This window comes from Sinocyclocheilus anshuiensis, unplaced genomic scaffold (assembly GCF_001515605.1).
Source record: "Sinocyclocheilus anshuiensis isolate Anshui unplaced genomic scaffold, SAMN03320099.WGS_v1.1 scaffold1049, whole genome shotgun sequence".
NCBI classification, from domain to species: Eukaryota; Metazoa; Chordata; class Actinopteri; order Cypriniformes; family Cyprinidae; genus Sinocyclocheilus; species Sinocyclocheilus anshuiensis.
Window position 1 is genome coordinate 1,514,253 of NW_015557197.1, and position 13,401 is coordinate 1,527,653.

General features: G+C 36.3%; 1 protein-coding gene across 1 annotated transcript in view; it reads right to left on the reverse strand.

Moving 5' to 3' along the window:
* The window catches only part of LOC107678845 (mannosidase, alpha, class 1A, member 1), a 153,786-nt gene that overhangs the window by 10,026 nt on the left and 130,359 nt on the right, over nt 1–13,401 (reverse strand). Inside the window, exons 8-11 of the mRNA XM_016474263.1 lie at nt 7,749–7,864; nt 4,211–4,430; nt 2,836–3,008; nt 1,431–1,546 (exon numbers count right to left, since the gene is read on the reverse strand). Coding sequence (XP_016329749.1) covers nt 1,431–1,546; nt 2,836–3,008; nt 4,211–4,430; nt 7,749–7,864 — 625 coding nt within the window. The remainder of the gene's footprint in view (nt 1–1,430; nt 1,547–2,835; nt 3,009–4,210; nt 4,431–7,748; nt 7,865–13,401) is intronic.

A 13,401-nucleotide genomic window follows, 5' to 3' on the forward strand; every position in this document is an offset into this window, starting at 1 on the left:
CTCTCTCTCTCTCTCGCTCTCTCTCTCAAAGAATTGCTAAGTCTTTTCTGTGCTCAATTGTGTGCACTGCACTCCTCCTGGCCAAAGGGCAAGCACTCCTCCAGAGTATTAAAGGCAGGAGAAATGGAGAGCCGCTGTCTGGCGTGGCAGGATGAGACTCGAACAGTGATTTCCTCTTAAAACGCAATCAAATGGGAGGACTGGAGAGCTGGGATACAGGATACAGGAGAGCATAGCGACCTCGCTGACTCCACAGCTCTTCATTTTGGGCCCTGACAAAGTAATTGACTCTTTCTTTATTCATTCCTTTCATTTATCTGTGTCTTTAATGATTAATGTTGTGTGATAGGGATGTCTGTGAATGAGTTCCAGCTGTCACAGTCTTGTCTCAATCATTTCATCTAGATGATTCTCGCTTTGACAGAGAAATGGCTCAATTCATGCATTCTGAGTGAAGAGCTTTCCTCTCCTTTAGTCAGTCATTGCAGAATCACAAGATCGTCTCAGTCTCTTACAACATGCCTATATATTGCAAACCAAAGGGCAAGAGGTTTGTGAAAATCAGAAGCTCCAATCTGACTGGCTCGCTGATGTGACTCAATCTCAGTGCTCTGGGATTTAAAGATGAGTTTACAAGCTTATTTTACCCCAAAATCAAAGGACATAGCCTACATAACATTTTGCATAAAGAAAATGAAGACCATTAATCATGTGTTGTCTTGCATTGTAACATTATTTTTATGACAATTAAGCACAGTTTCCAAAATTCTCATACTTTTCCCTCTCATTATTCTGACTGATGACTCTCATTAATATAATACAATTTTACAAATGATAATAATAGCCATAGTACATAAATACAGTAGTATTTACAGTTCTTTCTCTCTCTCTCTCTCTCTCTCTCTCTCTCTTTCTATTCCAGTAATATTTAATGTTGGGAGAAATGAGCTTAATGCCAATAACACCATGCCAGCTTCTATGGCTATATTTATGGCAAAAGCCAGGTTTTGTTATTCAAAAATAAAACAAAAAATGTTTAAGATTCATTTTTCTAAAAACCCTTATAGGTTTACTTGATTAAAAACTTTTTTAAAAGTGTCAACAGAATAAAAGTTCCTCAAAGGGAAAGAAGTACTACAGTCTAGTAAAATATGCTTGATTGATAGTGGACTTTGACAAGATTAATACTTAAGGAAATTTTATCCTATTTAAATTTAAATGTAAGTCTTGAGTGTGCTAAATAACTAATAATTGATAATAACAGTTGATAATAACGGGATCGTATGTAAATAACTTGATACCAGCAATTACTAAAAGGGAATACATATCTTGTCCCAACCTCCCAAAAATTATTATTACTATAATGCAAAAAAAAAAAAAAACTATGTACAAGTGTAATGAATATGTTTGTTTGTGTGCTCTGTACTCACTTGAGTGTTTCGGACAGGTAGAAGCTCTGCTGCACGTCATCATGGTTGGGAGTGTTAGCGTAGACGTCTCTCACTCCACTGTAACCCCCTTCCACCCTGCAGTACTTCTCCAGAGCCTGATATTCAGAGATACAAATGTACCTGTCAGTATCAATGTAATAGCTTTACACATTCCTAGCAAGTGTCATGTAGCCTACTTTTCATTTTCAGAGACAGGACACCGATGCAAAGGTGCTTACTGGACCAAGTCAAAAGACCCCATCCCAGAAGCATAAGGCCCTCGAGATTTCCTTAAGAGTTTACCTTCAACCAGTATTTGTAGCCTATAGTAAATATGAAGGTCTTAATTAGGTTGTTTAGCTTATGTTTGATTAGGGTGAGAGCTGCCCACTCTTGCTTTAGGATATTCTAGTCTCTAGATAAATGTGTTGGGCTACTCCTTAGCCTTTATGATTTTCAGCTTTTTTTTTTTTTTGTAAGTAAATGGTAAGTCCAAACACACAGAAAATTAATAACACAGATCACCTCAAGGAGTATCATGATTGAAGACAGCTAAAACTGTGTGGGACAATTTATGTGCTAAAGTTTAATACTCAAGGTTTAGGAATTTGTTTGAATACCAAACCCTAAATATGAGCACCATGACATGACATTATGACATATTTATTTATTTGAAAAAAGTTATTTTATATATATATATATATATATATATATATATATATATATATACACAATATTTTGTGAACAATATTTGAGAGAAATTGGCCTTTTGTGTACATAGAAAAAGTCTTAGATCTTTAAGAGACAAACATTTAAAAATAATATGTTTTAAATCAAACATCAAGATTTAATAGAAAAAAGCTATTTGATTTGTTTAAAATTAGCCTCATAAAATCTAACAGTCTAACAGTAATGGGACTTGTGTCTCTAATGGGACAGCAATTTGTGCACTATTTGTGAAAAGTGCCATTATATTCAAAATTATCAGTGTTGTGGTGATGTGTAGAGTGTGAAAAAGGACATTTTAAGATAATGAAGATTTGATAAAGTAGTTTTGGAGCAAAGAATCAAGCTTTTCATTGAGTGAGTGTTGAGCCAGCACATTTTTCTGAGAGAGGAATAGATGGCGGAGGGTGAGCGAGGGAGGAAGAGATGTGATGTATCGCCTGAAGGGATAGACACATCACAATGGCAATCTGAAGTCATTATGATACAATTACAAGGCTGTGAGATCCTGGCGGTCTCCATTGTCTCTAATCCTGCTGTGCTGAAGTGCAGGGAGCGTCTGAGGGCAGGGATATAGCTGTGATTCACAGTCTGGCCTACATCCCGGGCCTAATGTGGCGACGTGTTTACCAGTCACAAACTGGTGGCGTTACGTAATTAGTGATGCGACAGTTCTCACCTGCACCGCCTCCCAGCCCCACTGTCTGTATTTGGGGTCGTGGGTGAACCTCCACATGTACATGTAGGTCTCGATGACCTCTGGCCTCAGGATGAAGTACTTCTCGTTTTGCCGTGTGGCAATGGCTTCTACACCGCCGTCAAAACGGAAGGCCTCGGGCCCCAGCTTCATACCTGAAACACACATGCTGTCAAATTCATCGCTTAAACATTCATGTTGACAAGGGATTATGGCATTACATTGTTCCTGAGATGAAGAGAAATGCTGGATGTGGTGGATTAGGGGCTGGGGCATAATCTGGACCTTTGATAATCTGCGGCCGCTAAAAATACCTAAGCATTATGAACAGGCCAGTGATGACTGTGTATGTGTGTGTTTAACAAGGGATTTGAGTGTGTGCGTGTGTGTGTGTGTGTGTTCAGGGTTAACGGCAATGGATTTAGGGAGTCTCTACATTGGCCATGTGACTATTATTGACAGAATAGTTCACTTTCGGGTGAGCACTTTATAATTCTCACTAGGATCTGTATTATATCATACTGGCACTGAACAGAGTCAGCAAAACAAACAACTTGTCTAGTAAAGTAACCAATCACAGCACAGATGTGCAAAAACACATTACATACTCCATAGGCATGTCGGACAAACAGAAAAATGTTCTGCAAAAACAGTTTATAAACTATAATTCAAATATTTACGAATTTAAGTACATTATTTTGCTTTCATTTTACAATTTTCCAAAAAATTTCCATTACTTTAATATTTATAGAAGTAAATAAGATTGAATTTTATTGTGTTATTGCCTATAATGATAAATCACTCACTTGTTCGCCTTATTTGTTAGTCTTTTTTTGCATAAAATCTGCTGCTAAACTAATAAATGAAAATAAATAAATAAATAAATAAACAAAATGACCAGAAATCATCTCGATATATATCTGCATAATTTTTATATTTTTCCTTTAAGTGCTTTTGATTTACTTTTGTAATTCTCATTATTCTCAATACCATTCTTATTACTGTTACACAGCAATTTACATAAACAAAAAATATAAATCAAAATACTTTACAATAATAATAAATTAAAATAAATAAATTCATATAAATATATTTATATAACTGAATCTGAATTGGGTGGCAAGGGGTGAAGAATAGAAAATAAAATGGTACAAAATTAGGCTTCTTTATACAAAACATTATTTTTTTCAGAGCACACTGTAATTTTCTAACTATAACTAGAAAATGTATTAACACACAGATTAAAAATTTATATAATAATTTCAATCCATTTAATTAATTTTTACATTTGTTTATTTATTGCTAGAAATGTTTAACATTTTTCTTTCAACATTTTCAAAGCAGTTCTCCCACTCACTTGTCCGGGCGTAAGACTCGTGACACGTGCGGGCGATCTCAGCCGCCAGTTCCATCTGGTGACCCGTCTTATCATCGGGGCCTCCGTCCGCCCCTAAAGCGATCATACCACCGGCGAAGCAGGTCAGGTGACCCATCTTATGCTCCAGGAGTCCGCCTTTCCATTCAGCGATATACATCAACCCTCCGCTTGACTTACGGATCAAATTCTTCTCAATCGCCTGCACACAGAACAGAGAATGAAAACAAGAGATCACTTTAAATGGTTTTTAATGTCAATTTCTTTTCTCTGTGGTTATTCATACTGTGTGGGTTAAAAGGAACTTTGTCCTTGTTTGCATTTGTTTTGTTTGCCTAACACAAAGGGAGACATTCAAGGCTTTGGAGTGATTTCATTCTCTCAAAAGCGTCATCTGAACAGTTCAAGGCCCGAAGTAAGTTAGATCATAGCAGAGATCAGGGTCACAGCTGTGTGTGCCAGTGTTGTGTATTTACAGAAGCGTCGCACACATGGGAAATGAGATTCTTATCTGCCTGGGAAAAAAAGCCTCTGTGCATTTGAATGGAAAACTGGAGACGTTCATCATCATGGTACCAAAGTAAAGAGAATAAGTATAGTGCTTGATGCTCTTTTTTTCTTACATCACTCTCTTTGTTCTTCTATTTCATCATAAATATGGCACCAGTGTTGTGGAGAAACTAAAAGTAGTTACAGCACGAGCATAACATTTTTTTTTCAGTATCTTGACTGAATATAATAATGCACTGATGTAGGCAACAAGTAGCAGCATAGATGCTTGTTTTGTCTAATTTTATTACGGAGTGAGATGAGTAAATAATCAAACATCTCTTAGAATGTACTCTCTGATTCAAGCATTCGATTCTGGATCTTGTATCACTCTGAAGAGTTTATACTGCGATCGTGACCGACTGTTCATTATCCTGTGTATTACTACTGTGCCAACGTACATATCAATGGACATAAAATATTGATTTGAGTTCTAATTATTTTATTAACCAAAAGAAAAAAAGTGTGGAGTGATGCATGAAACCACAGCTACTGAAAAACTACTCTCCTGCCACAGAACAGGGAAACATAAATCACTACTGTAAGGTATTTTCGTCAAAACTAAGCCTTAAAGTCCAGGATCACCTCAAATATTCTGCATAAAAAGAATTTGTAGAACTAAAAAAGTAATGAAAGTAAAAATGATTGAAATCAGTGCTGTTATTGTTAAACTAAAGCTGTTAAAAATCATTTTTGTAACTAAATTAAAACTTTTGAAATTAAATTAAATTAAAACAATTTCAAAATATAGTAATACATACTACAGCAGTATATAAATAATAAAACATTTATATATAAATAATTTAAATAATATATAATGAATATTTTTAAATGGTTTAAATAATATTTATCAAATGTAAAATAAAAATAAAATAAAAAAAATCACATTTTCAAGCTTACCATAACTAGAAATATATAGGAAAGTCAAATAAGAAATCAGTTGCCTGAATGCCAGTTTGTAGCTCAGAAAGCCAGTTGCAAAGCAGCTTCCCCAACACTGTTTGCAACAAAAATAAAAACTTGAGTATTTAGCATTGCTCTAACAAACAGAACTCAATCTGCTGCGATACGTCAACGGTCTTTGCCGTAATGTCCTTATTTTTCCCAATGGTGCAAATAATCGAATGCTACAGCTGAGAGTTGTGGATGAAAGGAGATGATTGAGCGGCCTTTCCATGGTTAGTGAGATAAATTAGTGTAAATCAGGCTGTACAGAGAGAGAGTAAAAGGCCTGATAAAGAGCTCTCTGTAGCTGTAATGAATGCCTGGGTAGAATGGTGGACAGAACGACCGTTCTCTGAAGGTGACCGACATAATGCACTTTTCTTTTCCTGGATGATTGGCCTGGAGTCCAAAGTGTGTGTGTGTTCGAGTCACTCCAGAGAGGCACCCAGACAGACGGCCAGAGGGACAGCATTATCTTAGGCAGGTTGAGATGGTCCTCTCTAATGAGTGAGGATTGAGTTCGTGGTCTGTAACAATCAGTCTGCAGCAGCTTTCCAAAGCTCTCACGGACGGCTCCAGCAGAACAACGCTGGTGGCAGCTTACACACACACACACACACACACACGTACATGTACACGTACACGTACACGTACACACACACACGCACACGTACACGTACACGTACACACACACACACACACACACACACACACACACACACACACACAAACTCACATAAACTTTACTTTTCTACATTTGGACACTATGAAAAGGAATTCCAACTCACAACCTTAAAACCCACAGAGGATCAATTTCTAGCTCAAGCTTGGACAACAGACCAAAAATTGCAAACACTTTCAATATTCACATTGGAAAAACTGGACACTTGAAACTTGAGGGCAAAAAACATACAAACCTACAGAACAACCACTTCCGTTATTCTAGTTAATAAACTTTAGTCTGACTATGTTAAATTTAATTTGTGAATGATAAATAAGCTGTGAGGTTAAAAATTAATTCTCTACAAATTCATTCATATTGTGCATCTTGTGGAAATAAAAAAGAAAAATAAAACCCTTGAGAATTGAATTTGAATTGGCAAACGGTACAGAATTGCAATTTAATTTTGAATTTAATGGTGTATAACTAAAAAATAACAAACCTTACAGTTTTAACAGTATATTTCATTTTTAGTATGAATTTCCCATAAATATATTATCATACAACAAATGGAGTATTTCCAGAAACATTCTAAACGATTATTATATACACAATCAATGTTTGAATTGACAACTATAGTATTATATATTAGCTATATAATTAAATAAATAGCATTTTGTTTTTGCATTATATTTAATAAAATAACTTTGATTTTATGGTAATCTTCTAGGTTGTACTACTTTACTCTTTAAAACAGCCAAACTTCAATGTGTATTCACCAGACTTACTTATTTTTTTTTTTTACATTTATTTTAGTTATCTGAAAATAATGTGTGAAAATTAAAATTAGTGATTCATTTGTGTATTAATTGTTTTGACAATACTGGACTCAGTTTAGAATAACTGTCAAACCTAAACAAAGATATTCTACAATTCAGGAAATAAATAGGCATAATTAGTCAAAACTAATTATGTAATTATGTTTTATTTGTCTAATATATGTCCTATCTTCGAATGAACTGCAATTTAGTAAATTCCACTTGTCATTTCAATTCAACATCCTGCAGGATGTGGACACGTCAAATTAGAATTCACATTCATGAACTGAAAGGCACCCAAATCTCAAATTCACAATTTCACTCAACCCTGGTATCAACTCGAGACTGTGTTGGTACTGAGTTCCTATTGGACACTGAAGTAGTCTGTATCCTCACTATTTTGCAGACACAAGTCACTTTAGCTTGCAGGTCTCCTCCAAAAACAAGGATGTCAAGGATGCTCTTGTCTAGTCAGCATTTGATCAAATGGCCAGTAGAGTGTAACATTTCTCTGGGCTTTTTCTCTCTCTGTAACATTGGACTTTACCTGCAGGGCATCGTAGTAAAGCTTCTTTCCCTCCTCGTCAGTTTTGTCTGACATGAGCCAGGCCTTCAGCAGGTACTCGTAGAAACTGTCCCCCAAGCCTCCAACCGAGACATGATCTGCAACACAGCGAAAACAGCTGTGTGAAAAAACTCTTCCTACATTCATGTGCCAGCACAATAGTCTGCTTTAAACAGAATAACACAATTTATGGAGCACACACACAAACAATCACGCAGTACGAGAGATTTAGAGAGACGCTCTCATCTCAGCGATTTTTACAGTATGGTAACAAATGCTGGAATTGAATTGTGCAAATGTCAAAAAGCGAACCTGGAGTGCTTCACATTCACAACACATGTCAAAAGAGCAGCAGTAGTAATCAGAGAGCATTATTGCTTAAAGCAATGCCAACACTGAAAGATATTTTATTACAAAAATATACTTAAATGAGTTCTGAATGAATAAAAGAATACAAACAAATCTTCATACAGAAAGTGAAATGCAGTAAATGTTTCTACTGTAATTGTGCACATAAATCATTTAAATGAGATTTTAGTATCTAAACCTACAAAGTTGGGGTTACATGATCTTTAACCACTAAGATCCCATATAAGCATTAATTTGATATCTGAACTATGTGCTGTGTATGTTTTATCTAGTAAAATCGTTCAGTCAGGTCTGTGTGTGTAAGGAGAAATGAAACATGTGTGTGTGTGTTTCCAGGTGGCGTGTGAATGGGGCAGTGCGTTCAGTGCTGTCCGGTCCACTGTGTGTGAGAGATGAGAATTTGTGGCTCGAGGAGCAGCACTGTTGTGTGATTGTCTGATTGATGATCAAGCTCATGAATATTTATACCTCATTAAGCACTTGTTTTTGTGATAGATACGGCAAGACAAATCAAGTGTCAGTTCAGACAACCGTAAAAAAATTAATAAACTGCCATGCTACCATTCAGAGAAAATGCACAGAAAGGAAAAACAAGCATTTTACTTTAGTTTAAAGTCTTATTTCAAATGTCAAAGGGGCTTTTATGCTACCCATTTTGTCTGTTAGCAGTAGCACTCAGCTAAATTTCTGAATTAGGCAATTTTTTGTTAATCTCCCTCTGGGATACTCGAATTATGCAGCTCATGGGCCAAAATGCGCACCAGGGACCATTGAATAAAATGACCTGCTAATAGCCGATCCTTGACTTTCATATGGTTTTAAAGCATGCAGTAACCAACAATTACAGCTACATGCGCTACATCAGCCTTGTATTTATATCCAATCATAAGTGCTGGTCAGAGACTTTTCATTTCCCAGAACAATGTAGTCAAAGTGAATTAACAAAAAAAAAAAAAAAGTTTCTTTCATACAAATGCATTAATAATTCTTACAACTTCAAAAACGCTGTCAGTTTGTTAATGGTTTATCTTTAAATGTCTTCAGCCTTCACAAATATATCACGACTTAATATTCAAGAAACTTTCACCGATAATTCCCCTGTAATGGCACCATCTCATTCTAACTGGATGCATCAGTTGTTACAAATTATACGTTTTATTTAATTTTAGGTTACTAAATGAAATGCACAAATTTGAACATGCTGTAAAAGGTCTGTCCTTTTGAACCAATCATGATAACAGTATTTGCATATTCTAATTATCTGCTTCACAATTATTAAAATGAAATAAGACAATGAATTTAGAAACCTTCTGTGAATGAATATGGCTATAAATTAAAAGTACATTTAAAAGGCTGAGGTCAGTAAGATTGAGAGAAGTCTCTTATACTCACCATGGCTGTATTCATATGATCAAAAATGCAGTAAAAACAATAATATTATGAAATATTATTACAATTTAAAAATAAATGTATTCTATTTTATTAAATTTTTAAAATGTAATTTATTCCTATGATGGCAAAGCTGAATTTTCAGCAGCCATTTCTCCAGTCTTTAGTGTCACATGACCCTTTAGAAATAATTCGAAGTTTTTTTATTTGATAATTAACAATATTTATTTGAAATATTCATTTTTGTAGCAATATAAAAGCCTTTTTCACTTCAATGTATTCCTGCAAAAAAATAAAAATAATACTGACCACACTTTTCAATGGTAGTGTAATTTAAATAAAAATGCACTAAAAATACAATGTTAAAATAAAAGTCTGCACTGCAAGCAAAGTGACAACAAAACTAGATCACTCCGGTGACTTTGACACGAGTTTTTTTTTTTTTTTTGCAGTGCTTATAATGGGAGAGGTCTTTTCATTCTCTTGCAGTGCACACTCAGAAGCAGCGATTGAATTCATGAAAAAAAAAAAAGTCTTAAAAAGACTTTAGCAGGAGGTCATTGATAAACTCGTGGCAGACTGGATTTGCCCGCAGTCCAGACTTTGAGCTCCTCTGCACTAACCGATTTAACTTCTGAGTCACATAAGATGACTTTTCCCCACTGTCGTAATAACAGTTCACACACACCACACAGAAACTCCAAATTTCGCCCGTGTTGGTGGTAAGAGGGCTTCATTGTGCAAAGGACCTGTGAGGTTTTCTGTTGGTAAAAGCTTGACAGCAGGAAACAGGAGTTTTGCTGTCAGCTCTGGCAGTGCTTCCTGAGAAAAACCTGAAGACCAGCTGAGCTTTTTACCCAACAGACACTGGGAAAATGTGAAGCCTTTCTGTGCAGCACTAAAGCACACAGAGCAGCCATGAATCAGACCTCATGCATGTCGGATGCTCATAGCCCCACATTTCATCCATAGTCACAACACAGTAAGTCCTCACCAAAAGCAAAATTCAAAGTGACTAAATTACAGCCAATCAGAACATATTCAATGTTTATACAAATATATGTGAAATGATTTCACTGTGGGTGAGGCTACAAATGCAATGCGACAACATAGCAACGTGGCTTCAGAAAACTTGCATATAGACTATTTCTGTGAGACATTTTTGTCCATTCTGGAGCTTGACAAAACAAATCACTAACTACTTTTTCATAGGGAAAAGATCAACTCAAATATTCTGCTTAATGGTGTATTCACACCAAAAAGCAAAGCGAATATTCGCATCGGGATACTAGCGATTACTCGTGGGATGTTTTTCGCATCACTCGCGTGTATAAAAACATTGCACTTGGCTCTCCTCCGTTTTCTAATACAACCAAATATGTCAATAAGCTCTTCACCGATTGGCTGGCGTGACAATGCGTCATGCGAATTTCCCGCTCGAGTTCAAATTTTCAACTTTCGTGAAAGACGCGATTGAGGTGAATACCGTGCATTCGTTGCAATCGCATCACTCAATTTGCATCGCCCCACGCAAATTTGGGTCTATTCGTGTCTTTGTATTGACTTTGTATGTAATCTGTATGTAATCTGCAAATAATTGAATTCGCTTTTGGTGTGAACACACCATCACTTTCTTTTGTGTATAACATGAAGGTAAATAAATAATTTATTTGATTTATTTATTTTCATTTTTGGGTGCAATATTCTGCCATTATTTACTCCAAATGTTATTATTTATTCCAAACATGTATGACATTTTCTTCAGTGAAACTCAAAAGAAGATATTTTGAAGGATGTCTAAACTGTTTTTGTCAAATCAAAACACTGGACACCACTGACTTTTATAGTATGCACATGCACATGCACATGCACACAGACACACACACAGACACAGAAAAGAAAAAAAAAACTTTTTTTCTTCCACTGAAGAAAGTCATACAGGTTTGGGGAAAAAAAATGAGGCTGAGTGAATGACATTCATTAGAATAAATACTAGAAAATAGTTAAAATTAAAATATGAAAAATATTTATAACTTATGTTAATAATTTTACAAATAATATATTTTAATGAATTTGTAACTGAAATTAAATTGGAGCAATTTGATTAATTACATTTAAATAAAATTACTAAATTAAAATAAATTAAATGTAAAATTAAAAAAAAGAATGCTTTAGAATAAATAAGATAAAAAGTTACTGCAAGTGCTCCTATTCACTTATGTGCTTATTTTGTTAGGACGTAACCTTGTAAGACCGCTTACTAGCTTTTGGAACTTCTGTCAAGTCGCACATATGAGGCTAAACTGGAAGGAGACAGTCTGCTTTGAAACGAGAATTTCTGACAATGTAAAACTAAGTTTGATGTATGACAATGAGAAAAGAAAAGAAGATAAATGTGAGGAAGGGTAAAAGGAGGGTAGACTGTGGAATATGTAAGATGGTTGATTCGTGTTGTTGTTTCATTAAGGTCAACCCTTCAGCTACTAGCTGCTCAAACCCAAACATGACAACTGACCCATATGGAAAGCCCTTCAGATCTGTTCTGGGCTACTTGTGTGAAGCAAAAAGACTGACAGCTATTTTTAAGTGCAGCCGTACGTTATCATCCCATCTTCCCTGCGGCCTGCTGCCATCTCAGATCATTTTTGTTTACGATCGTCTAAACAAACGACTTTTGTCAAAGCGAAAAAAAAAAAAAAGGACTTGCTACGAAGCACAAAAAAAGAAAACTGGTTTTCGGATTGCTACATTCTGACAGCTCAAAAGCCTCTCTCTTTTTTTGCTCCGTTCCATCAGAATTCATGCGTTTGTGTTATCCCGACTACACACACTGCAGAATCTTTGTTCTCCTCCGGCTCTTCATCATCAAGCGCCTGCGTCATCGCTGACCATGAAGTTGAGACAACACTGCTCTCCACGCTAAGCCGCCAATATTAATCCCTCAGAGCGAGGACGGCACGAAAGCCGGCTAATGCGGCAGAGCAGGCCTCACTGCTGCGGGACCAGCATAAAACATCCCAAACTACTGATGTGTGTGTCACTTAGAGGATGAATGTAAGGAAAAGAGTGTGTATATTTCTGCCCGGTGTTGCGTAATTAACCCTGAAAGCACAATGAAGACAGATGTGGTGAGAAAGTTCATTGACAGTGTCAGGGTTGCCAGCGGTTTAGCCTCAGTCTCATATGGTATGCCCACAGACCGTCTGCTCCAGATCACATCCAAAAATGTCAAAGGCTGGCTGTAATCGGCAACTCCAAATGGAGACTAGGGATGCGCCGATCCGATATTCATATAGGGTATCGGCTCCGATACTGCCATTTTTCTCGGATCGGGTATCGGTCAGAGAGAGCCAATCCAAATCCTAGATTTTTTTTTCTTCTTTTTTTTCCCCGATTGTGCGAATTATTCTGTGTTACTTCTGAAGCCATACGATAGCTTAATGTGAGCTACATATGAATATTTAAGTCCTTACATTAAAGTTCACACACACTCTTTTCTCCGCTGTGGCTGTCAGTCATTCGTTCAGCCTTTAAACCCTGGTCGCGTTCGGTTACAGCAGTCAGCTCGGTAAAGCTCTCTCCAAGATCATTCTGTGTTCCCATTATACTTGATTTGTAAATACATGTCTATGATTTTGCAAAATTAAATCTCTAATAAATCATGAATCAGTTAGTCGCGACTGGCAATGCTTCGGTTCGCGTGTTCTCCGTGCCTCCGCCAAACATTTTGGATCAGAGTAATCAATGTGAGAGAGAGAATGGAGAGGACAGTGGAAGCACACATGTGGAGCAGAGAAGCAAAATTACTGTTCAGGGTTTCAAGTGCAGGTCAGTTCCATCTGTAAATATGCTATTGTAGTTTTGTCTTTGTTTACTT